Below are 23,583 nucleotides of genomic sequence, written 5' to 3'. Positions count from 1 at the left end.
GGGCGGCGACAGGTAGCATATAAAAGACTCGCGTAAGGATGCGATTCACCTCTAAGCACTGATCTGGGTAGCGAAAATGGGAAACTGGATTATTAATCACGGACTGACCGCCTTGATATTGGTATACAATTTATCTGTCTGTTATGTCATTATCCCCGCGACAAGTTCAATTTATAAACTTTCAAACTTTTTGTAAGGAAAGGAGTTGTTAGGATCGTGGACCTAATTATCTTGGTATTTTATGCAGGTGGTCTGGATGGGCATCAACATATTTCTGTTCGTCTACTTTTATTTCTTTTATGATCTGGGAGATCAGTTTATCTACACACGACATATTTTGGGGGTAAGTTGCATTCATTTTTAATATTGTGAGCTTCAAAATTAAATGTAGGTCTACAAAAAATGAACACTTGGAATAAATACAAAATGAGTAAATACTATGTGGACATTCATTTAAAAGTACTGCAGTCCAGGACTAATGAAGAAGCAGTTGTGAAAATAATTTTCATATAAAGAAAAACATTGATGAACATACTTGCTACGATAAAATCATTATGTGACATAAAATTATGTGACATTTCCAGTGTTCTACCAAACAAATTATTTTTGATTGCAGTCTGCGCTGGCCTGGGCTCGTGCTCCCGCTGCTGTGCTCAATTTCAACTGCCTGCTTATCCTACTGCCCGTGTGTCGCAACCTGCTCTCTCTCATACGAGGATCTTTCATGGTGAGTGGATTGGTGCGTCTGTGTCTGTGTGTGCGTGTGTTTTGACTCCGGGGTGTGTGTTTTCGTGTGAAAGGAACATGTCTGGAAAAAAAGTATGTCACCTTTCCTTCTCTTGCTTACGTCTTAGTGCTGTGGGCGAACCATGAGGAAACAGCTAGACAAAAATATCAGTTTCCACAAACTTGTGGCTTACATGATTGGTTTAATGACAGGTAAATATCTGTTTTACTTCTAAATTTCCCTTTAAAAGTTAATTTCTATCTTAAAATGTTTTCCGGTAAAAAATGTGAAAGATTTTGGGAATAAAAACACATGCTTTTACGTCTTTTACTCTTAATTCCTCTTCTCCTTGTGATGGTTAAACTGCAAGAGTTCAAAGGATTACCAAACCCTAAAGACACCCAAGCCAAACATTGACCAAAGTTGCATAAGCAACAAGGCTTATATTATTTAATGAATGTTAGGCATATTTCAGGAATGTGTTAGTAAAGGATGAAAGGCTCTTTTAAACCCTATGTTATCAAACCAACACAGTTACTTAAGAACTTCTTCCTTGTATTGGATCAGAATTTTAAATTGACTTTCAGCTTTTAGGCTTGGTGCTCCTGAGTAGTCAACAAGCGTCACTCTTTGAATGATCCATTCAGTCTCTAATCTGCAGGTTAGGGTAGGGTTAGGGTAGCATTGTAGCACCTCTGTAGCATTAGGTAACAATGAGACTAAAGGTCATTCAGGTAAATGCCCTTCCATATGATTCAACTATTAGACATTGTTGTAAAAGAAGCTTCATCCAGCAACAAAACTTGGATCACACCCTCTACTTCCTTATATTTTGTCTTTAGCGGTCCACACAATAGCTCATTTGCTGAATGTGGAGTGGTACTACAACAGCTTCCGGGGGGAGTATGATGCCCTGAGCAATGCGCTGTCCGCTCTGGAGGACGGAGAGAACACCACCTACCTGAATCCCATTCGATCAAACAGCACTGTAAGATTGGAAAAGTGAATGGGGGTTTTATGCCTATATGTCTTTGGCAGTTGTGCTGATTTAACTTGGATGAACCTGTAGCTCTAAGGCCCACAAGAGTACTTTTGAGTAAATAAGCTAGATTCCATTTTCAAAATTAACCCTGATCTAGGTGAAATCGTATAAAGTTGTCATGGATACTACTCCGAGGCTCTTTCTTGGATTGCCCTGTACATGTGCTTTGCTCTGGTCTCCCTCCACACAGACTCCGACCCACCTTGTGTTTACCACCTTGGCTGGGATCACAGGTGTCATCATCACCCTCTCACTCATCCTCATCATCACCTCCTCCATGGAGGTCATCCGCCGCAGCTACTTTGAGGTCTTCTGGTACACGCACCACCTCTTCGTGGTGTTCTTCATTGGGCTGGTCATCCATGGAGCAGGGTAAGGGTCAATTGTGTTTGATAACATGGTGATTAGAGGAGCGTGAAAGCATCTCGAGATTCCCAGACACAGCAAAATCACATTTTTTTTTTTTACAGTTTTACCCCGTTGTCCAAAACTAAGGGTGCAATATCAGAACAGAAATAGTGACATTGTGTGACACAACTCCTGGAGTCAAGGAGTTTTTCCCTAGTCATGGTCAAGGTCAACTGAGCTTATTACAATTTTCCCATTTTTTTCCTTCCAAAGTTAAATTATAGTATACCTCATTTCATGTGATAAAACTTGTTTGACTGACTATGAGATTAAGCTCTAATTAGTTCACTAGTGAATTTGGGGCAAGTTGTCACAGTGACCAGGGGACAAGATGTCATATCTGTTGTGTTGACTATTCAAGGCCCTGGCAGGTTTTCTCCCATGATTTGGAGATATAACTGGTAGCGTGCATCACTATGTCAGTGGACATACCTTGGTTTATTGGAAAGTAGTGCAGCACTCAAGGTCTTTCATTTGGTACAATGATTGAGAAAAACTGAAAGTGTAACATGCCCCCCCCCCCCCAATCTAAAAATCTTCGCATAGCTTGGCTACCTTGTTAATAATCCCTGTGTGTCCTCTTCCAGGCGGATTGTGCGGAGTCAAACCACTACAAGTCCTCCGCATAACACATCGTTTTGTTTTGATAAACCTGACCAATGGGGCAAAATCTCAGAGTGCCCAGTGCCTCAGTTTGCTGGAGGATTTCCACAGGTGAGGCCAAAGAGAGTCCAGCTGGGGCCTCATGTATACACACACACACACAAACACACACACACACACACACACACACACACACACACACACACACACACACACACACACACACACACACACACAGACAATCTGCTTAAACATGGGATAGTAGATCGTACATATGTTTAGTAAGCATTTAGTCATTTTGTCATTCTGCCCTACCTCCTGCTTTTAATACTGTTTTAACTTGTCTCACACAGACATGGATGTGGGTGATTGGGCCAATGTTCTTTTACCTGTGCGAACGTTTGCTACGCTTTATTCGCTACGTACAGAAAGTCACATACAGAAAGGTGAGTGTGTCCTGTGGTTAGACAAAGCATTGTTGTGAATCAACTCAATGACCTTGGTGTTTGGTACACCATTCTGTAACCAGCAGAGTTGTATAAACATTCACGTAATAGTGCATATTTGGGTTATGAGCATGTTAGTGTGCATGCCATAGTCATATGCCATGTGCCATATCCTGTGCATATTATCAATGTGCTTCCTTGTCACCACCTCAGATTGTGATCCGGCCTTCCAAAGTACTCGAGCTGCAGCTGGTAAAGAGCGGTTTCAAAATGGATGTCGGCCAGTATGTTTTCCTCAACTGCCCGGCCATCTCACCGCTGGAGTGGCACCCCTTCACCATGACCTCTGCCCCCGAGGAGGACTTCTTCAGCGTGCACATCCGCTCCGCTGGAGACTGGACAGAGAAACTCATCAGCATAGTGGAGCAGCTACCTGAAGGCGCAGAGGGACCCAAGTGAGTGTTAAGGCTGATTTATGGTCAGAGACTTAAGTGCAAGAGGCCGCGCAAGCCCCTTGCGCGTCTTTTCACGTCTTGCGTGCGTCGGCCCCTTTTTCTAGACTTGCGCCATTTTTTATGTAAGCCTATTGTTCTGGGTGTGAATTGCTTGGCAACACCCGCAACCATTTAGGGAGCATGAATTCCTATGAGAAAATTTTGCGCAACAATGTGACACCAACGCAGAACCAAGCAGCCGCCTATAGGCAACTTCTGCCTATATGATTCCATATGATTAGGGTTCTATATGATCATGTTAATATGCAATAATATTGTATCCCTAAAAACCAAAAAACTAAAAGAAGTACATCATATTACATGTAGACTCCAGTACTTATGAAAGCCATGCTTTTTCAACAGCAAGACATACAATTAATGCATTTGGTGTATTACCAATTTTCAGGTTTCATTTTGTGGTCAATACATATGAAACTAAAGAAATAATACAATAAGCATGACAGAAGGCTTTGACTCAAACATGTACCATCTCCCTCACAGAATGGGTGTTGATGGCCCATTCGGCACAGCCAGTGAGGATGTTTTTGACTACGAGGTCAGCATGCTAGTAGGGGCCGGGATTGGCGTGACTCCTTTTGCCTCCATCTTGAAATCCATCTGGTACAAGTTTAAAGAATCCAACCCCAAGCTTCGCACCAGGAAGGTATGTGACTTTATTAGATGTCTGTCAATAAGGTCAGAGAGGTTGCTCACAAACATGTTGTCCAACTGGTCTATGTGCCAGATACCAGAGCGAGACAAGGTCTTTCTGTTCAGTCTCCAATCTGTTAATGTGTCAGGATGGGTGGATGCTCTGCACACAGTGGCTCTGTGACATGTAATGTTCACAAAAGACATTTTGGTATCTTTTTCCTGGTTGCAGATTTACTTCTACTGGTTGTGCAGGGAGACGCATGCCTTCGAGTGGTTCGCTGATCTTCTTCAGGTGCTGGAGGCGGAGATGGAGGAGAGAGGCATGGGGAACTTCCTCACTTACAACCTCTACCTCACAGGCTGGGACAAAAGCCACGTAAGGTTACATAAACATAAGCTGCTGTTAGGGTTACAGCTTTGTGCGGATTGTGAGACACCAGCACTCTAAACTACCTGCTCCAGATGCGAACAGGAAATAAGTGGCAACTTATTAACAAAATGTTGTTATGGGGAAAGTCGGGTAAATTGAGGTGTTTTTGGGCCAAACACACAACATAAACACCAAAATGTCACATTCTGTATAATTGCAAATGTTGTAGCCAATGACAAACACACTAACGTGTCACATGTACAGAATATGCTATTCAAAATGGCAGAGTGAGTGATGCTTCTATGTCATCCACAAGAAGGTTAACTAAAACTAGGGCTATTACACATGACTGTGGAGCCTCTATCTGATTTTCTAATGTAATTACATGTCATGACCGCGGTTATGCTACATCTAAAATATGGAATTTAATGTCAGTTACTCATTGTTAGGATGCAACACTAATTTAAACACCAAATATTTGACTTTTAACTTCATGCAAGCAGTTATTCATCTTACCTCTAAGGCTCTGGGTCATTTTGCCCCACAGCCACCATTTCGGGAAGAGTGTTTAGTTGAGCAACCCTGCACTACAATTCTGCAAACTCAGCCAATATTCCAAAAAAGAACATTCACAGACAAGCAACATTTTTTGTGAAAATTATGCCTACCACTTCACCCACATGGTTCTTTCTTCCACTGCAAGATTAAAATGGAGAATCCAAACTAAATTTAAGGTCACATGACAACAAATGTGTAGGTTTGACCAGATACAGGTGGTGTAACTTATCCACTGTCCCATCTTATCCCACTCTTCCCTACACAATTGTCTTATTTTATAGTATTAATAATAGTGGTTTGGCATATATCAAAACCCAGCAGTTAAGTAATACATACTAAACTGAACCTTCTAATATGTACTAAACCTAAAATTGATCCATTAGTTTCACACCTGTGCTTCATTGAAATATATTTGTAGGCAACTCATGCAATGGTCCATTTTGATGAGGACACGGATATCGTCACTGGACTGAAACAGAAATGCCACTATGGCCGACCAAACTGGGACAAAGAATTTGAGCAAGTTCGCAAAGAAAACCCCAGGTAGGTTCCCCCAAGCTGTCACATTACTGGTGTACTTCACCAGAGAAAAAGGCATGTAAGATATAAAGTTTGTATATTGTATTGTATTTTATGTACCCTAATGTTATCTCATGCAACCTTTCCACCTGCAGCTCAGTGGTTGGTACTTTCTTATGCGGTCCTGCAGTCTTGGGCAAGACTCTGGAGAAGAAATGCGTTAAGTTCTCCGATGTAGACCCACGGAAAACTAAATTCTACTTCAACAAGGAGAACTTCTGAGTGGCCATGCGCTGGCGACACTTTAAAAGGAGGATGTTGTTGGCCCTGCAGTTCAACCCAATGCTGCCTGATTGACTGCCTCTCCACAAGAACAATATATCCACCTGACTGTGTTTACACTGTGTGCTGTGCACACAAAGACACTCATTATTGTTTCTGGTAGAGCAAAGACTTCTGGCTAAATATCCTAAGTGAGTCATTCCATGTGAAGTGTGTCAATGGCTCGCACTCGACCGTCTTAGATTTCCCTGAAGAATTCAAGGTTATTCATACACTTCTCTAAAGGTGTAGTCCCAAATATTAGCTCTCTACTCCCAATACTTTTGTCACAAAAGGTGTTTTAGCAACTATCTCAAGTGCATTTTCAGACGCTTTTTTAGCAGCGTTTTCTGAAGAGCCATTTTCAAATTGCCATCACAAAGTATTTAAGCTAGCTCCTTCAAACTTTCTAAGCTTAAAATCTGATACCATTACTTGAGAAATATGGACTTGGCTTGGGTATATCATAGTATTCGGGGTGCTTGAATTTGCGCGAAAGCATTTTACTCTACGCTCTGTTGCAACATCTTTGAAGGCCTGTGGAAAGCTCAATGTGAAAGCTAGAGACTATTATACACATACCTTCCTATGTAAGCTCTGTATATTGTATTTTTAAAAATACTGTCCCTATGGTCTGGAAGATATTAAAGCTTGAAAATGGATGAAAACATATTTTGTTACATTTTTAGCATGCTACAGCATATAAATTACAGCATTTACCAACATGAAACTAATTATTTTGGAAAGATCAGATATTTGTTAACATATCAAAAATATGTGATGGCGTTCTGCCTCATTGTCTAAAAATATTCTTTTGAAAATATGGGAATTTTGTAGACGCCCAGCATTCAATGGCCTATGGAAGCATATTCAAATGGTAACAAAAGGTACGTTTATGACACAGAGCTTAAATTGCACAAAATGCTTCGAGTAATGGAATAGCTCTGTAGTAGTTACTATTCCAGTGTCTAGAATGGCTAGATTTTGTGTCAACTATGAGGTGGAAGAGGTTTCAAAGGGATTCCAGATCAGCGACATGACACCTGGCAAATATATAACCTGTGTTTATGATGGTCATTGGTGGGTTAGAAGCCTCTAGTTCTTATAGAATTCATGCATGCAGTGTACGAACAACCTTGAATATTTTCAGTCAAATCAGTGCTGATCGAGTGGGGAGATTTTCTTAAATTGGTACGCTTGGCGTGGAATGACTCAAGTGTAAATATTTTTTTATGCAAGACCGATCACCTTAGCACCACAATATTTGACATGCCATACCAAACCACTTCTAGGTACAGGTTCTTGTGTAACACATGAGAAATGATACATTACACACTGTTAAAGTTTCCAGGATGTATTCAGGAACAGTGATGCTTTAATTCCTAAGAAGGAAATGTAGTGCTTCTTGGAAACTGTGTACACCCTTTTCATTCGGTCATTGGAATTTCCTCTTTGTGGATGTCTAACAGTCTGTTGTTTTAATGCTTTATCTTATGATACTCACACTCCTCAAATCATAATTAGACAGGCATTTTCATGTAATTTCTTGGGTCAAATTACAGAATATAACAAGACAATGAGTTTGGTTTTCTCTTTTTATTGACAAAATGATCTCCAGAGAGCTGAGAACAGTTTCCAAAGACAAAACGAAAGTTATTTTGCAAACAGCACGAGTTGTATGTCTGTCCTGGTCTGTTAAGACCCGGAGGTGAACCTCATACGTTCCTCTTCACACTCCCATCTAAAATCATAAGACTAATATACAAAAAAGAAACAAACACACTACAATAAAACATTGATGAGAATGTTATTGGAGCCAAAATCAGGAAGTAAACGTGTCTCCCTGGATGTTACAAAATGGATTCAATGTCTGTTGAATTGCATGACACTCCTGAAAACAAAGACCAAAACATACAGTATATTAGGATTGCTTGATCACAAGTAGTCAGTCTCAGAGTGAACAAAATATTGTGATGGTATAATATTGTTTGCCTTTGTGACGGATTCCACCCCTAGTAAAACTGTGTACATAAGCAATTCACCCAATAACAGGAGCAATTACGAAAGTGCAGCCTGAGAAATGACTGAGATGGAACCTGCAATTTTCCTGTTAAAGGATACATTCACTCTGATCCGCACACCGCAGTGCTGTCATTCAGAGCATAAAACACCTCGTCTGACAGCTTCTATTTTCTTTGTGTGCTATTGTGCACGTCCTGCCATTGTTCTAAATCCGCCTTGTAGTTGTTATGACAGTAGTAAGCAAGAATGTGGCTTCACATAATGAGCCTTTAGAAAGCCAGCATGTTTCATGACTGGGGCGTGTGTGTGTGCGCGTGTGCGTGTGTTTACCTCAAGGTGCTCCAGCAGTCTTTTGAATCTGTTCTTTCAGGATGAGGATACTTTGCCTTTGCTCTGGAGGCAACATGGCAATCTGTTCTGGGGTAAGCTGCAAAACCTGCATGATCAGGGCAGCCTGGAGAACACACACACGGACACAGTTACCATACCATTACTGGGAGAGGCTATTAGAATACTGGAAATGTTAAATAACACTGACACCCAAAGTGCCACCTGAGGTGTAAAACAGGACCTACGTATCATGCACAGGTTTTTCAACACCATGAGGAACCACCGAGTAAAAGCACAATATATAAACATGTTAACTGAAAAGCTATAAAAGTCTACTTTCAATAACTACTAATATTGGTCGGTTATTTAAAAAGGTTATACATTATACGGCCAATAAAGGCTGGGGGAAAACCTCACAGAGAACAAAAATCACACTTGCAGCAGCTCCTGTTTGAGACTGCAAAAAACACAGGGTTACAAAAAGAACAGGCATAAACCAATACACATGCAACAAAATCACAAAACAGACAAGAAATAGATGAAAATAAACGAATAGATGAGAGCAGCAAAGTAAAAATCGTCATCAACCAATTTAAAACCAAACTCTTCTACAGAGGCAGCCTATGGCAATTGCAGAAGTGATCACATCTGATCACTGGTTACAGTTGTGCAAGTTGTTGTCTTGAGGGCAATTCAACCTACTGAATAGGCCACTGGCGTTACTGTTTATACACCATCAGCCAGACCAAATATCTTGTCTAATCACAGCATACATAAAGACAGCTAAGGCTACTCTGTGCACCAAGATGACAGAGGGTGAACTGAAGTTAACCATGTTAGTATGTTCCTCACTTCTGTCTGTAAGAGGCACTCGATTCACCCGACTCATTATTAAGGCCCCACTTTCCATCGTTGAGCAGCCCCCTGCTGAGGGAGTGCCTAACTGGGCTATCAGTTTCAGAAACCCAAGCCTTACAGACAGGATGTGACGAGGAGAAGCTTACAAAAATAGGTTGTTCTGCAATGGCCATAAAAAGCAAATAACAAGAGGTACTCTGCCAGGGATGACTAACAGGTTATTCATGTTTTTCTTTTGGATGAGAGGCCAGAACTAAGGCTTTTGTGAGACTTTTGGGACAACTACACACAGCCTCCTCTCACAGCCTCCGCTCACAGCCTCCACCTTCCCGTCCTTCTCCTCCTCTCATAGAGAATCACACTCAGGGATAGACGCTAATATTTGAATCACTCGCCCCATAGGCCACCAAGCCCTTGCATTTGATGGCCCAACTGTAAACCCACGTAAAACTACAGAAAAGGCTGTTTAACGTGACCCAACAAAGCCTTCCAGGGAAAGCAGTGAACAAGAATTCATTACGTACAGAATAACATGCAGCGTTCAAGAGCTTGATCATTTTTCTCCAGCGGTCAACTCTTAATTGGAGGTACTTGTCTCTTCTTGAGTGTATTTAAGGTGTACAGCTAAGCATTTTGGGTATACAGTTATGCACCAAAATCGTTTTCCCACAAATTATGTTGCGTTGTTCCCTGAAGGCATTGTTTTCCAAAGAAAAACAAGCTGAACTTCACACGTCGCAGTAAATCAGGTCCTTAGATTCTAAGTGTCATACTCCAGCCTCTTCCATTTGTTATCATTTCGTTTTTTCCTACTCCACCTTTCATGTTTCTAGTTCTTCTTATTAAACCCATAACGTTATTTTGGTAGCCCGGACATACCTCTAGATACAAGCTACAGTACTCTTGCAGGTCTCTTGTGCCAACAGTAACATCACAGTACTTTACGCTATTCTTGTAGCATGTCGAACTAAAAGGCTCAAATCATTTGGGGTGTTTTCGGAACTGTGGGAATGGAGATGCGTGTGAAACTGTTAACGTTGCGTTGGTGAAGGCTCAGGTCCACCTACATGGGATTACGGGTGGCCACACAACTTTTTATGGCCCCATGATTAATGTCCAAACCCTGACACTTTGGAGGCAGACAACAACAGAGACACATTAAGACCCATTTAAACAGTACAGAATGAAAATGTCTTCCGTCCTCCCATACCTTCTCCTGGTCCTGAGACGACACCTGGCTTTGGCCCGGACTGAACCCTCCAGACTGAGGCGCTCCAGGACCCTATTGAAGCACGCACACACACACACACACACACACACACAATTATTTCATACTGACAATTTAGGCTTGTTAATTGCCCAGGAGTCATACCAGGGCAGCGGAGTGTTGTACCTGTCTGCTGGGGGGTGGGGCGGTAGCCTGCATTGAGTGTGGTGCTGGCCCAGGCATACCGCCTGACATGGGCACTCTCTGCCCTGCCGGAGGGCCCCGTGCGTCCACTGCCCTGGGGTCACGACCTCCTGGCATTGGTGCTGGGACGGGGGGCAAGAGAAATCAGCGTCCATTACTTTATAATGTAGTTTTCCTATATTAGACTACTAAGGTGCAATAAATATGGAGATGATTGCTTCCGAAAATTGAATATTTAGACACATTAAAAAAACTGGCTGTGATGTTTAAATTTAGGCTTTTCACCACTGACACATTTAACAGCACATTCAGGTCTGCATGTCTTTAATGCAAGTTGGAGGCCTTGGGTTTTCATCTGATGATGCATGTATAGAGCACAATCCTGAGTAAGCAGCCTAATTCTGTGTGTTTGCATATAGATCACAATGTCCTCCAACAGAAATGTAATTCCCTGTGCCATTTTGTTACATTTACTATACTACAAAGAGAGGTTATGACTATGATGATTTATGATTCGCTCTGGACAAAGCATCTGCCAAATACCATCACCATTTAGTGCCGTGTATGATACCGATGAAGGAATTCAACCCTCTGCTTGTGTAACTGTGTTCTTTGTGCTGGGTGCGTTTCTGAATGATGAAAGGGTATTATTCATTTTGCACACATCTTATGCAATGTCTGTGCGATCAACCTAGAAAAGAATGTATTTATAAACTACGTTTTACTCAACATACTTTTTTTAAGGACAGAATTTATAGTAAGATTGTCTTAAGACTACCTTTGTGTTCCTGCCACAGAACCTGACAATCCGGTCAAAAATGAACTGTACCTAACTGGTTCTCTCCCAAACAACAGTAATGTTGATGTAGTAGTGTAATCTGACTGGTAAGAAAGTGGCAGTCCAAATGAAATATATGACAAACATTTCACATCGGGATTTCTCTTCTATGTTGCTTGCCAATACTTGGAGTCCTAAATGAATTTGCCAATGTTGGAATCCTGTAGTTTTCATGTATCGTGTGGAGTTAAGGTCAACATTCATTACATCTCAGATGCACACAAACCACTAGTTAATCTTAATGACCCTTAATACCCCCTGCCCCCCCCCCCCGTGCTGGCCTGTGTTACCTCTGGCATCCATGGGCGGGCCTCGTTGGTCCATCATTGGTGGACCTCTGGGTTCTCCCATCATGCCTCTGGGCTCGCCCATAGGCGGGCCCCTCATGTCGTGTGGCCCTCGCATGTCTGGAGGTCCCATGTGCATTGGTGGGCCCTGGTGTGGTGGAGCCCCCATGAAGCCACGGCTGGGTTGACAGACACAAACAGATCAATCCCATAACCTTCCAACCTTCACCCATAAACTCAAATTAATGACACTAAAATATCCAACTACAACTGTCAGTGTTTCTCTCTCATTCAGTTTAGTTTGCTTGTTTATTTCTTATAAGGGATACAGACACTGGGGGCTCACATTAACATATAGAAGATAAAGTAAAGCACCATTGCATTGGACTAAGGCAGTGGTTCCACAAGAGTGGACGGGCCCCCCAGCCATGAAAAATTGGGAACCACTGGAGTAAAGATTTTGAAGATGTGCTGTGTACTGAGACGCAGTCATTCTAAAGTAAAATCCAAATATCACATCTTGACTTGACTTCAGGTCACAGTGCACCCTTTTTAAAACAGGGAACTGTAACTCTTGACAGTATGTTACATTTCAAATAACCCCGTCAACAACATATTAACTAGTTCAATCTTCTGATTATAAATGTGAGGCCACAAAGACAAAAACACAGACACACACACACACACACACACAAAAACACAGACACAGACACACACAGATCTTTTCTAACTTTCACACACATATGCTTGTAATCATACCTGGGCTCCACCACATCACCGGTGACGTTGAGCAGCGTCCCCCCTCGGGGATCGTTGGGTCCATCGCCCAGCAAGCCCCTGGGGGGAACGCCGGTGGGGCCAGGAGGAGGGACACCGCCCCGCATGGGCGCCCGAGGGTCAGACATGGGCACTGCGGAAAGAGGGGAAAAAAAGAGATTCATCTTTCAATGATACACACATCAAACACACATCTGAGCTCATTGTGGGAAAGAGCATACATCACTCAACTTGATACATGTGTTAAGAGAAGAGCACCAGCCTCGGAGCAAAAGTGATGCATAAGACTTTCAGTGTAAGAATACTGTTTTTTGTAGCCATTTGCATAGAGCTGTGACTTTGCCTTGGGCCATCTTTCCCAGAAACATGTCTAATGACTAATGATGCATAATTTGAGATACAATCCCATATTCATGAAACGCTGGTAACGATTACTGCATTCACTGTAAAGGCCTTCTGTCAACACACACCTGCTACTAGGGAGAGGTTTGTTCACAGTTCCACATAAACAGACACAAAATGTTTAACAGTGCTCAGATTTTGAGCAAAAATATTGGATAAATATTGCCATGAATCCCGTTATTAAAGCTCAGGGACATGCCTTCCTTATAACTTCGGACAAAAAAAGGGGAAACAATTGACACACGTTTGAGTAGAGCACAGCAAAACATGACACAACACAACACGACACAGCACAACATGACAAAACAGCCAGTTCATATCATTACAGAATAAAACGGAGAATCACTGGCAATGTTGGACTCTAAAATAGACTGCATATAAGGAAGCCTTTGGCTTGGAATATAGATGAAACCTATAGATCTTCAGCTCTGGATTGCATAACTAATGACATAGCCCGTGTGAGAACAGAATGGCAACCTGAGTGTAAAGGAAAGTTCAGACTTACTGAACAATGAGTTTCTGCTCCATCCCTTTCGTCACCATGCCAGCTATGATTCACTGTGGCATCCACCATTAACTCCTCCACTGCCTTATACTTAACTGGTTCTCAGGCTGGTTCTTGTAAAAGATGACCCAGATAAGAGCATTCGACATTTAAAAAGGACGGATCAGGACACCAGTCTAACCAGTTGCCCTGCACAAATATCTGATAGATGATCATGATACTCATGAGAACTTCTCACAATAGCTGGTTTTGTGAGCAACTGTGGTAGAAATGGACAGGTGCCGTGAATGAACCATGCCAACTTCTGACCTATGACTGATGATCTGTGGAACTGTCAAACACTGAAGTTGCCATAGGGGCGATTCATTCTGCAGATTGCACAGATAGACTCTGTCTTCTTGTGAAGCGCTGCACAGCTTTGACAGATAAAATATCCAAGTCTGAGAAAAGTGGGTGTCCTGCCCGCGCTTGTATCTCGTTTTTTAAGCATGAGGATTCGGCCCTGCTAGCCAGGCTAGGGCGTGTCAGTGATACCTTGAGGCCGCTCGGCAGCAGCCTGGCTGGCTGCTCCCACAGGCGAGTCCTGAAGGCTTCCTGGGGCCAGCATTGAAACAGAGAGGAGAGAAGAGCAGAGAGCTCAGAGGGTGCATTAGAGCTGGCCAAGAGCGATGGGGCAAGGGGAGGGCGGAGAGACCATGCTGATGGAGAGCACCACAGTCAGGACAACTAAGACCCTTATCCCTCTGGAGGGGAGGGTTGAGTGAGGGAGTGAGGGGCTGAAGGACAGCAGTGAAGGGACAATGAGCAAGGGAGGCTGGGAGAATGTTGCCCTTCATGGCAGAGTAGGATGGACTGGGGTAAATGTAAAGGTGAACATAAGCTCATGCTGCCCCCTAGAGGATAGAAACATGCCGACTACAAAACACAGAGACTGAGACTGTTCGGAGACTGAAGGAGGGAAGGGATGAGCAAAGAAGGAACGGAGATGAATAACAATTACATAAAGCTGTGCAAGCGGACGCTTGGCATACAACACAAACAGCATAACATATGACACATCAACATGGTTTACAGTTACACCTTGTGTTTGATTGGATGCCCAGTAACACAACTCACAGCTCTCATGCTGCGTGTGAATGAGGTATGAAGCACAAATAAACAAAGTGGTGAAGACAAGAAGCATGTAAAAAACAAGGTCAGAGTCAGTACCTTGTCCCCTGTCCATAGGCATAGGGCCGCCCTGGGGCATTCCCATCTGCGGTTGCATCCCTCCTGAGGAGAAAGAGAGAGTGTCCCTGTTTACAATAACGCCCGTGCATGTCTTTAGGTGCAACAGTAGAGAGCCGATTTGTGGTTGTCCTTGTAGATTACCAGTTTTAATCTAGTCTCGACTAAAGACCAGACAGATTCGCAAAGAGGATATAAAGTAGGAGTGTGTGGCAAGATATCGCCATAGCACTGCATGGATGTACAGCCTCCATCTTAAAAGATCAATGGGACTTGATGACAGACTAACACTGATTAACTGAAGTGTGCTCTCACCTGCTGGCCCCACTGGGCCTTGTCCTTGCATGGGTCCAGGCACACCCCCCATCTGAGGGGGCTGCATCATCTGAGGGGCTCCATTCACGTGCATCCCAGGCTGAACCAAGACATAGAGAAGCATCAGTGGAATAATGCATCTCTGCACTAATCATGAAGCTTGTTGTGTACATACATTACAACTAAATATCTTTATATTACCATGAAATTTAAACATTTTAATGAGACACCATAGGGGTCTAAAAGTGTTCATCTTTTGGACACGAACAACCCATATAAAAATTCCCTGGATGATTTATTTTCCCGTTTAGGACACTGTGTATGTGTTCTGTTTTGCTCATTGCATCTAGGTCCTCAACACTTGGGGGTGGGGGTAATTCGATGTTCCTAATAGCATCATTCAAGTTATTAACCATTGAACTCGCTGAGTATCATCAGGTACTATGGAGGTTGTCTTGGAGTGAGGGTTTGAGTGGGGTAGGGGTGCTCACCATGGGCTGAGGCTGGGAAATGGGGACGTTGGGCTGCGGAAGAGGCTGGCTAGAGGTGGGGGCTGCTGCAGACTGCCCGCCAGGGATCAGGGGCTGGACTGGCGCCTGGCGGTGGAGCATTTTCTGTCCAGTGAAAAAAGCATGTAGGTTAATAAAGACTCAGCATTTTTGAGTTTTGTCCAAGTGTTCTGAAGAGGCGTGCTGTCAGCTGGAGGAGTACACACACACACACACACACACACACACACACACACACACACACACACACACACACACACACACACACACACACACACACACACACACACACACACACACACACACACACACACACACACACACACACACACACACACACACACACACACACACACACACACGTCAACAAGGTTGGAGTAGGTCAGTGGGCTCGTATCAGGATAACAGTGTTGTAGCCCCATAAACGTAGAGCATCATACCAAAGCGATCTCTGGGTCTACAATCCTCATGACCACCTGGGCCTGGAGCAAGGCATAGGCCAGCTGGGGGTTCTGCAGCAGCATGTTCCTGGCCTCCTGTGGGCTGTTTTGCACACAAAGCTATACAAACAAGGTACAAGGTAAAAAGGAAAATAATCAGAACCATTTCCTTGCAATTTCCCCTACACAAGGAACTTAATGGTCATGCTGTACACTGAACGGGGGGGGGGGGAGAGAGATGGGATACATGCCAGGCCTGACGACAATAACGCTTAACCCTTAGAACAAGGTTGCCGTGCTAGCAAAGTTATGTGCTGCAAACAAAGTAATTGAATCTCCCCTGTGACAATACATGCTATAAAATATAGCATTTAATTTGATTACAAAAACATTTTTACTGACATGAGCATAGGGGAGAAACAAACTGTGGCAAATATTTAGTTCAAGGAAGTAGTAGCAGGTGTTGTAGTACTTACGAACGAATTGAGTCTTAATGCTCGAGATGAAAACATGCTTCATGACAAATATTCATAATTTAAATAGCACCTTGCAGTTAAAACCAAAAAAATTGTCTGCAAATTATTTTTGTATTCTTGCAGGAGGGAGGTGAGGGGCTTCCCTCCCTCCCCGACACACCTTCATCTGTTTCATCAGCTCAAACATCTGCTCTGGGGGCAGGCTGGCCACGGCTCGGCTGATGGACTCAGGAGCCTCCTCTGCAATACAGCCATCACCGTATGGGGACTCGATAATGGGAGCACCTGTTCCCAAACCTGAAGGGGACGACAGCTATACACTGGACTTCAAAGGTACAGGCTGTGGCAGGTTACTACTGATGTAAGGGATGATACTTGAGAAATGCCAATTATAAGTATCTAAATTTCATTATAGACATTGACAATGTTTGATTTGGCAACAAATATACAATAGAAAGCCTTTTTGAACAGAGTAGGCAACTTCTTGGTTGCTCAAATACTTTTCAGTAGTGACTAGCTATCAGGACAAGAACACATCCAATCAATCCAGATAAAAATTGTCAATAATTTCTCCTTACTAAAGTGGCTTGTATGCAGGGACTTAAGGAGAGAGACTTGAGGTGGAAGTGATTGGTTAGTGAGTTTCAAAACAGCCAACAGCTCCCAAAATGACAGTCCATGGGTTTAAACAACAAAACAATACCAACATCCAATCCACATTACAAAACTTAAACATGCCTTAAAGGCATGAGTGGAAATGTTACAAGACAGATGTCTTGAGGCAAATAAAAAACAATATTGTAGGTGAATGCAGTACTGGAATGACTTACTGAGCACTGAAACCAAGAAAATAGTAATACCGGTGTCCACACTTTCAACCAAAAGTAGTAAATTAAAGTGTACGCACACATACTTTTCAGCTCCTCCTTGTTCTTTTCACTGGCAGCATTGTCGACACGCAGAGCTCTACCGCTGAATTCTCTCCCATTCAGGTTCCGCATGGCACTAAGGGCCGTTTCCTGGTCCTGATACTCACAGAACCCATATCCTTTCGGCTTGCCAGTCTCTCTGTCATACACCAACCTAACAACAAACATTTGATAGTACATACTATATAGCACTGCAAATATAGCACTGCACTGTGACATTTCAATGACTATGTCATAAATGTAACACTGTGCATTACAGCAACCACTGAACAGTGATGTAAAAAAGTGAACTCTTTCTCTTTTTAAATCGGCCAGGCACATGTAGGCTTACAATCACACCAACTCAACATTTGACCCTTACCTGAAGCTCACAACAAGTCCCACCTCTGAGAAGATATCTTTCAGTTGTTCTTCTGTGGCCTCGTAAGGTATGTTTCCCACTAACAAATCACACACAGATTTGAACATAAGCCAGGCTATCAACAACTTTCGGATATTTCTGGAGTGGGACATTTTATTTGTTTTTTCTTACATCAGTTATGTTAACGGTATATGAGATATGTCAAGACAAATTGGTGGGAAAGCACGGTGGCTGTAGTGTCACTTAACGTGAGATTAATTGTGACAAGCTAACTGTGTAGGTAACGCTCGGTAACTTTAGCCTCACATTATTCCCGGTTAGGCGAGTCAGCTAAGGCGCTAGCTAACAATACATATTTGTATTCAAAACGTTGAATTCAACTAAATATGGGATGATAATATTTACCAAGCGCTGCCTGTAGAAAATAGGGCTGCTGGTAAACTCTCTTGGTAAACAGCTAACTTAACAGCCTAAATTAATAATCAAGTCGAGCATTCAGGTAGTGTAGCTAGCTACATGGAATGATTCGCCTACCAGCTAGCTAGCAAGACTGTCCAAGAAGGACATGTCCTTTTCACAAAATAACTTCCCTAGGTCAACGCTATCAAACAAGCTGGCATTGCACTCTAACTTACCAAAAACTGAACGCAAAGAACGGTCCACAGCGGGATCTCTCGCTGCAGCAGCTGCAGCGGCAGCAGCTAAGTTCGCCATGTTTCAAACTATGAATTTGTTGCTCGACGCGGAAATACTGCTAGTTTGAGTGTAACTACATCCGGGGTTGATAAGTTAGCAAATTAAGGGCCCGTAGTAGCACTTCCACAATTCGTTCATCGTGAATATCGAGTGTTGGGCAAATGGTGAAAGTTGATATAAGTCCTAGTGCACTTTTAAAACACGGAATCGAGCTCATTCAAACATATTTTCGTGACATATGGTCGACTACCTTGGTTTTGGAGAATGATAGTCGGTATAACATACCAAGCATTCATTGGGAAAGAGCAACGCAATTCTGAACCTGTTTGTTGGAGAATTAAGGCAATTACTCCAAGAACTAGAATTCACATGTATTGTCTTCGCTTTTGTCTTCATCGAGGTTGGAACATCTCTCATGAAGAATTATAGATTGAGTGATACAATATTTCAATCTAACAGCAGATGGCGCCCCATTACAGGGTGTTATCGAACGACGGAGCTAAACCAATGCATGTATTCTTTACTCAATGCATACATGTCTGACTGTGGCTTTAGAGATCGCGGGCGCAGTTGTTTTATCTTGGATAGCTATATTATGTCATGGCTTAGAGACAATAGCAGACACCTGCATATTCTAGCCACAAACGCTATGGTCACGCACGCTTGCCATTTATTCTCCAGAATTGCACTGTGTCACTACTATTACCAACTGTTAAGGTAAGTCACCAACATGGTGACGAAAAATAGGAGGGAAAAATCTTTGGTTCCACTGGGGCTCGAACCCAGGACCTTCTGCGTGTAAAGCAGACGTGATAACCGCTACACTATGGAACCTTGTGAACACTACAGGAAAGAATGACACTATATAAACATCATTCATTTAGTGCTCAGATTAATTCATCAATAGCTTTATTTAGGCTGACTCCATGCTTCCGATCTTAAGTAAACAGCATAGATAGCCTCTAGTCAAACGTGCCCTCTAAGTCTGCCACGCAGAATCTTTGCCAGTTGGGTAAACAACCGTTAACCTCTGCTGCATTCTTCAGGTTAACGTTGTCAATGTTATGTTGTTAACCTCAACTATAGCTATTTTGTCAAGGCAGACTATAAGGTTAACGATATAGATTATCGTGTTGCAAGCACGCGCTTCCACGTGCTAGCCTACAATATGATAGTCTGTATAACATACCAAGGGTTCTATAGCCTATAGCGAGGGTATTTGCATTAGGCTACAGCCATATCGATAAAGCGCTGCCGCTAGAAATACAATATTTTATGCAGTCTTTTTGCGTGGCGTGGAATGATTGAGTGCAATGTAATGAAGACATTTTGCACAGGCCTATATTCCGACAACAGCAACACATGTAGCATACAACCGCATAAACCACATGTTACGCTGTTTTCGATGTGTAGAGCTAGTCGACAAGTACCTGTAGAAGGTGAATCTGTGAAGAGCACTGACGGCCTACATGTTGAGAAGTCAACAGCGCTAGTTGCAACGGACTACAGATCGAGGCGTGCACGTGCTGATTTCAGATCACATTAAAGTCAATAGACGAGTGAACGGTGGAGAAAAGAAGGCCTATGTGCTCAGTTTTCTTCGCCCTTGTAGGCAATGGTTTCTTGGGTCACTAAATAAATATTTGCTGCATGTGCTATAACCTCCACCGCTTCTCATGTAGGTAGCCTACCTTACAGATGTAACATACATGTAACCTGTTAGAGATGTTCTGCAAAGAAAAGAGAAATCCATAACACAATTACTCAAACGATCTGGAGTGTTGTATCAACCAAACTCTTAAATTGACTGTGTTTTCTAGGGTAGATCAATCCTTATAAAAAACCCTTTGGTGCTTTCGAATTCCCTCAGCAGTGTGTACATTTGGGAAGACATGTAGTTACTCGGGAAAAGATACTCGTTATGACGTCCTTTGTACGTGTCACAGCATTTATCAGAATAGATACGGTAGACCTACTCCTCCTACATTGTTCGGGAATGCAGACTATGCAGTGAGTAGTAGGCTAAATTGAGGGAAAGCGTAAGGACTTCCGCAGCTCTTCAGTGCCATGCATTTGCGTTGGACACGTACATCTTTCCATTTGTAATTTGGCACAAAGCAATACCATCTCCTCCAACAGGCAAAAGAGGAAGTGGTAATAACAAGGCACTATAACTTTGAGCCACTAGCATTACAAAGACTGACGGTTACAATTCTGTAGAGCCAAAATAGACACAAATCGATCATGTTACATGATCGTTGTAGAGATTGTGACTATAGCCTAGTTCATAGTGCAGATGTTGCAGACAGACTAAAAGCAGCCGTTATTAGGCCTGCGTGCTAATTTATCGAGGCTGCAATATCAGATCTTCGACGTGGTCCACATTCATTTAGCATCATCCTTATACACAGCAGTATCCAGGGCTGCAATATGGCCTACTATTTTGCTGTCCAATTTAATAGACAATGATGTGGTCATACGATTTATGAATTAAGTCATATGATTATAATAGTATCATAATCTGTTTCCCTTTTAGATAAAGGCAGAACGCAGTCACTGTAGGATAAAGTGTTTTTGCCTATTTAGTTAGCCAATATAGTTGAGAATGGGCCTGAAATGTTATTATTTTGAGATAGTTGCTGGGTGAAAATGATTTGTCTGCTTGTTTGTTTGTTTTGTCAGATTGGAGTTTTTTTTTTTAGAGCCTTCATCATAATCTTTAAAATTCCATATGCATGAAGTGTAGGTTAATTGCCTCAGATTTGTAGCACTTTCTAAAGTTTGATGACTTGGGTCGTTTTGATGACACTGATGTTAAGGGATTTTGTATGTTTTCAAAGCCATTAACGATTTACCCTACCGAAGCCTGCATGTGTCCGGAGGACGGCCTCAACCTGCATTTATTCACCTGTAGCCGGGAGTGAGCAGGCTTTAGGACCCAGGGTCCGCGATTTTCCTCTCCAGCTGCTGCGGTCTGAAAACTGGCGAAGAGGGAAGATCGAGCAGAGAAACCCAAATTTCACACCGGATTAAATACACTTGAAAACCACACACCAACCCGAGCCGAAAGTCGCAACTTCGAATTCCTCATCTTGTACAGGTGATTCAGACTCACTTGGAAACCCAAAGGGAATCCATTTGGGGCGTAAGGTAAGGCGGCGCAATACCATGCGATTACTAATAACAAAGGCGCTACTGGCGAGCGAGGGGGCATTAAAGGGGGCATTGCACAACGCCATGGAGGGCGACTGTCAACTTTATACTTTCATACGAGTACCCTAAACTCAACTCACGGGTACAGAAATATGACTTGATATGTTTAGACGCATCGAAAGGGGGTTACACAATAACCAACAACTATTGAGGGCAGTTCTACTCGAATTTCAGGGTAGCCTAAACGTGTGTCGGGCTGAACTATATTATTGAGAATTTTAAGAGACCCAGACAAATGAAGTAAATAGGCTACTGCACTGACTGGGAATGAGCTGACTGTGCTCGTTAACTACCGCATGTGACCGTTGCTTATTTTGAACGCGTCTGCATCAGACATCGTTGCATCCCATTCAACCTGTCATCTATAGGTATGGTAGCCTATTGAAGAGTAAGTTAGCCGACAGTGGGGGTTTGGTTGGTCGATCCGTTAGACTGGGTTTAATACTAACTCAGTGGTTTAGTTTTGCGATTTGATCTCTGCAGTAAGGCTGGGAAAGAGTTTTTCAGACAATTGAGAGTTTTCTCAGTAGCCTCAACGAATGTAATTCTAACACTGGGCTGGGCCATCATAGTCTTGACTATAGCCTATCAGCCAGATCTAGATTTGGCTTTCTGGTCATTGATCATAATATGCGATATTTTGTACGTTCTGTTTTTGTGTAGGCTGGAACACAGACACCGATAAGGCCTTGGACCATATTAAAATGATGCTGTCTAATCCAGTCCGGCTCAGACGTGGGACTTTGTATTGTTGTTTAGCCTACGTATCAGGTTAACAAGATAATATCAAAAATAGTTCCCTTCAGCCTGCATAACTGAAGTAGACCAAGCTATTGACTTCAAATGTTCGACAAGTAGCGGGGTAGGCTATCCTCGATAATTGGGGAAGCTTCGCGCAGTCGGTCACTGCCGGGATCGCATGCCTCGGTTTGCCTGCCATTTAGCGGACTCGGGTAAATCTAGTTCCTGCTAACGTTGTGCACGTGAGGTCTGCGGACCAACAAACAGGCAACGGTGCATTCTCACCTTCAGTTAGAGATCGTTACGTTTGACCGTCTCCTTTCGGTGGTTTATCAAAATACTTCGTAACGTGTATGTGTCATGCCAGCCATGCTATCGGTGACACGACAGACTGTCATGAAGTCTGATAACCTCCAAATAGGCTAATATAGCCTATTTATTTAGCCCTTCGCGCCTGTCGACGGCACCAACACAACCTGCATAATAAGCTATAGCTACTTTACGGGTTCGCTTTTTTTCGGTTCCAAGTCATTAGCCTACATAAAAAAAAAAAATCGGTGGTGCACTCAGGAGCCGAGTTCGGAGAAATAGGTCATCGTTTGGAAGAATTGTTTATTTTGATAGTCATTATTGGCATTCCCTCCGTTGCTGCATAAAAAGTCGAAAAGTTATTCCGTATCTGACAAACCCTCACCTGGCTATAAAGGCGATGCCCTGTAAATGCCGCTTGTTGGTTACACTTGCTTTCTCAGCAGAATTGGCCTATTGACCTCCCGCCTCTCCGTCATGTTCTTTCCTGGTGTAAACATTTGGTGTGAAGGTGTGTGAAACGGCCCCTGTGGAAGCAAGTCTCTGCGCCCCTTCACAGCCCTCCTACTCTTCCATGCTTGACCTTGCACATGGGCTGAGACTGTTTTGTCTGAATTAGTGGGCTATGCAAAACAAACACACACACACACACACACTAAATCATTTTCGACTGTTCATCTTTGATATCACTGGTTTAGACAATACTTGCATATGCATATGTGTTTGGGGAAACCCTTGAGTTGTTCTGTTCTGTTGTTTCCATTGTGGACATGCTGCGGACTGTTAACTTGACCA

The 23,583-nt window shown here is 42.8% G+C and overlaps 2 protein-coding genes across 3 annotated transcripts; one reads left to right on the top strand and one right to left on the bottom strand.

Moving 5' to 3' along the window:
• Positions 1 to 76: 76 nt before the first annotated feature.
• nox1 (NADPH oxidase 1) lies at positions 77 to 6,103 on the top strand (the record flags this gene model as incomplete). The annotated part of the gene is made up of 13 exons (XM_080840375.1): positions 77 to 121; positions 248 to 343; positions 617 to 727; positions 855 to 939; positions 1,570 to 1,715; positions 1,960 to 2,141; positions 2,765 to 2,891; positions 3,134 to 3,226; positions 3,440 to 3,681; positions 4,222 to 4,384; positions 4,604 to 4,750; positions 5,721 to 5,845; positions 5,977 to 6,103. The coding sequence occupies 13 exons, from the start codon at positions 77 to 79 to the stop codon at positions 6,101 to 6,103; spliced, it is 1,689 nt and encodes a 562-aa protein (XP_080696501.1).
• A 1,620-nt stretch (positions 6,104 to 7,723) lies between these two features.
• cstf2 (cleavage stimulation factor, 3' pre-RNA, subunit 2) lies at positions 7,724 to 18,545 on the bottom strand. 2 transcript variants are annotated; one of them, XM_080841029.1, is made up of 14 exons: positions 18,465 to 18,545; positions 17,830 to 17,908; positions 17,447 to 17,622; positions 16,700 to 16,836; positions 16,064 to 16,183; positions 15,606 to 15,728; positions 15,115 to 15,214; positions 14,782 to 14,844; positions 12,648 to 12,798; positions 11,892 to 12,067; positions 10,746 to 10,885; positions 10,563 to 10,634; positions 8,495 to 8,618; positions 7,724 to 8,033 (listed from the first exon to the last, which is right to left on the bottom strand). In XM_080841029.1, exons 1-13 carry the CDS (start codon positions 18,541 to 18,543, stop codon positions 8,496 to 8,498), a joined length of 1,539 nt encoding a protein of 512 aa, XP_080697155.1. In that variant the 5' UTR covers positions 18,544 to 18,545; the 3' UTR covers positions 7,724 to 8,033; position 8,495. The 2 variants fall into 2 exon arrangements, with proteins under 2 accessions (XP_080697155.1, XP_080697156.1); XM_080841030.1 differs by having other exon boundaries at positions 17,453 to 17,622.
• Positions 18,546 to 23,583: the final 5,038 nt, after the last annotated feature.

The sequence above is a fragment of the Sprattus sprattus genome (genome assembly GCF_963457725.1).
Source record: "Sprattus sprattus genome assembly, chromosome: 6".
In the NCBI taxonomy this organism is placed as follows: Eukaryota; Metazoa; Chordata; class Actinopteri; order Clupeiformes; family Clupeidae; genus Sprattus; species Sprattus sprattus.
This window is presented reverse-complemented; position numbering and strand designations above follow the sequence as displayed.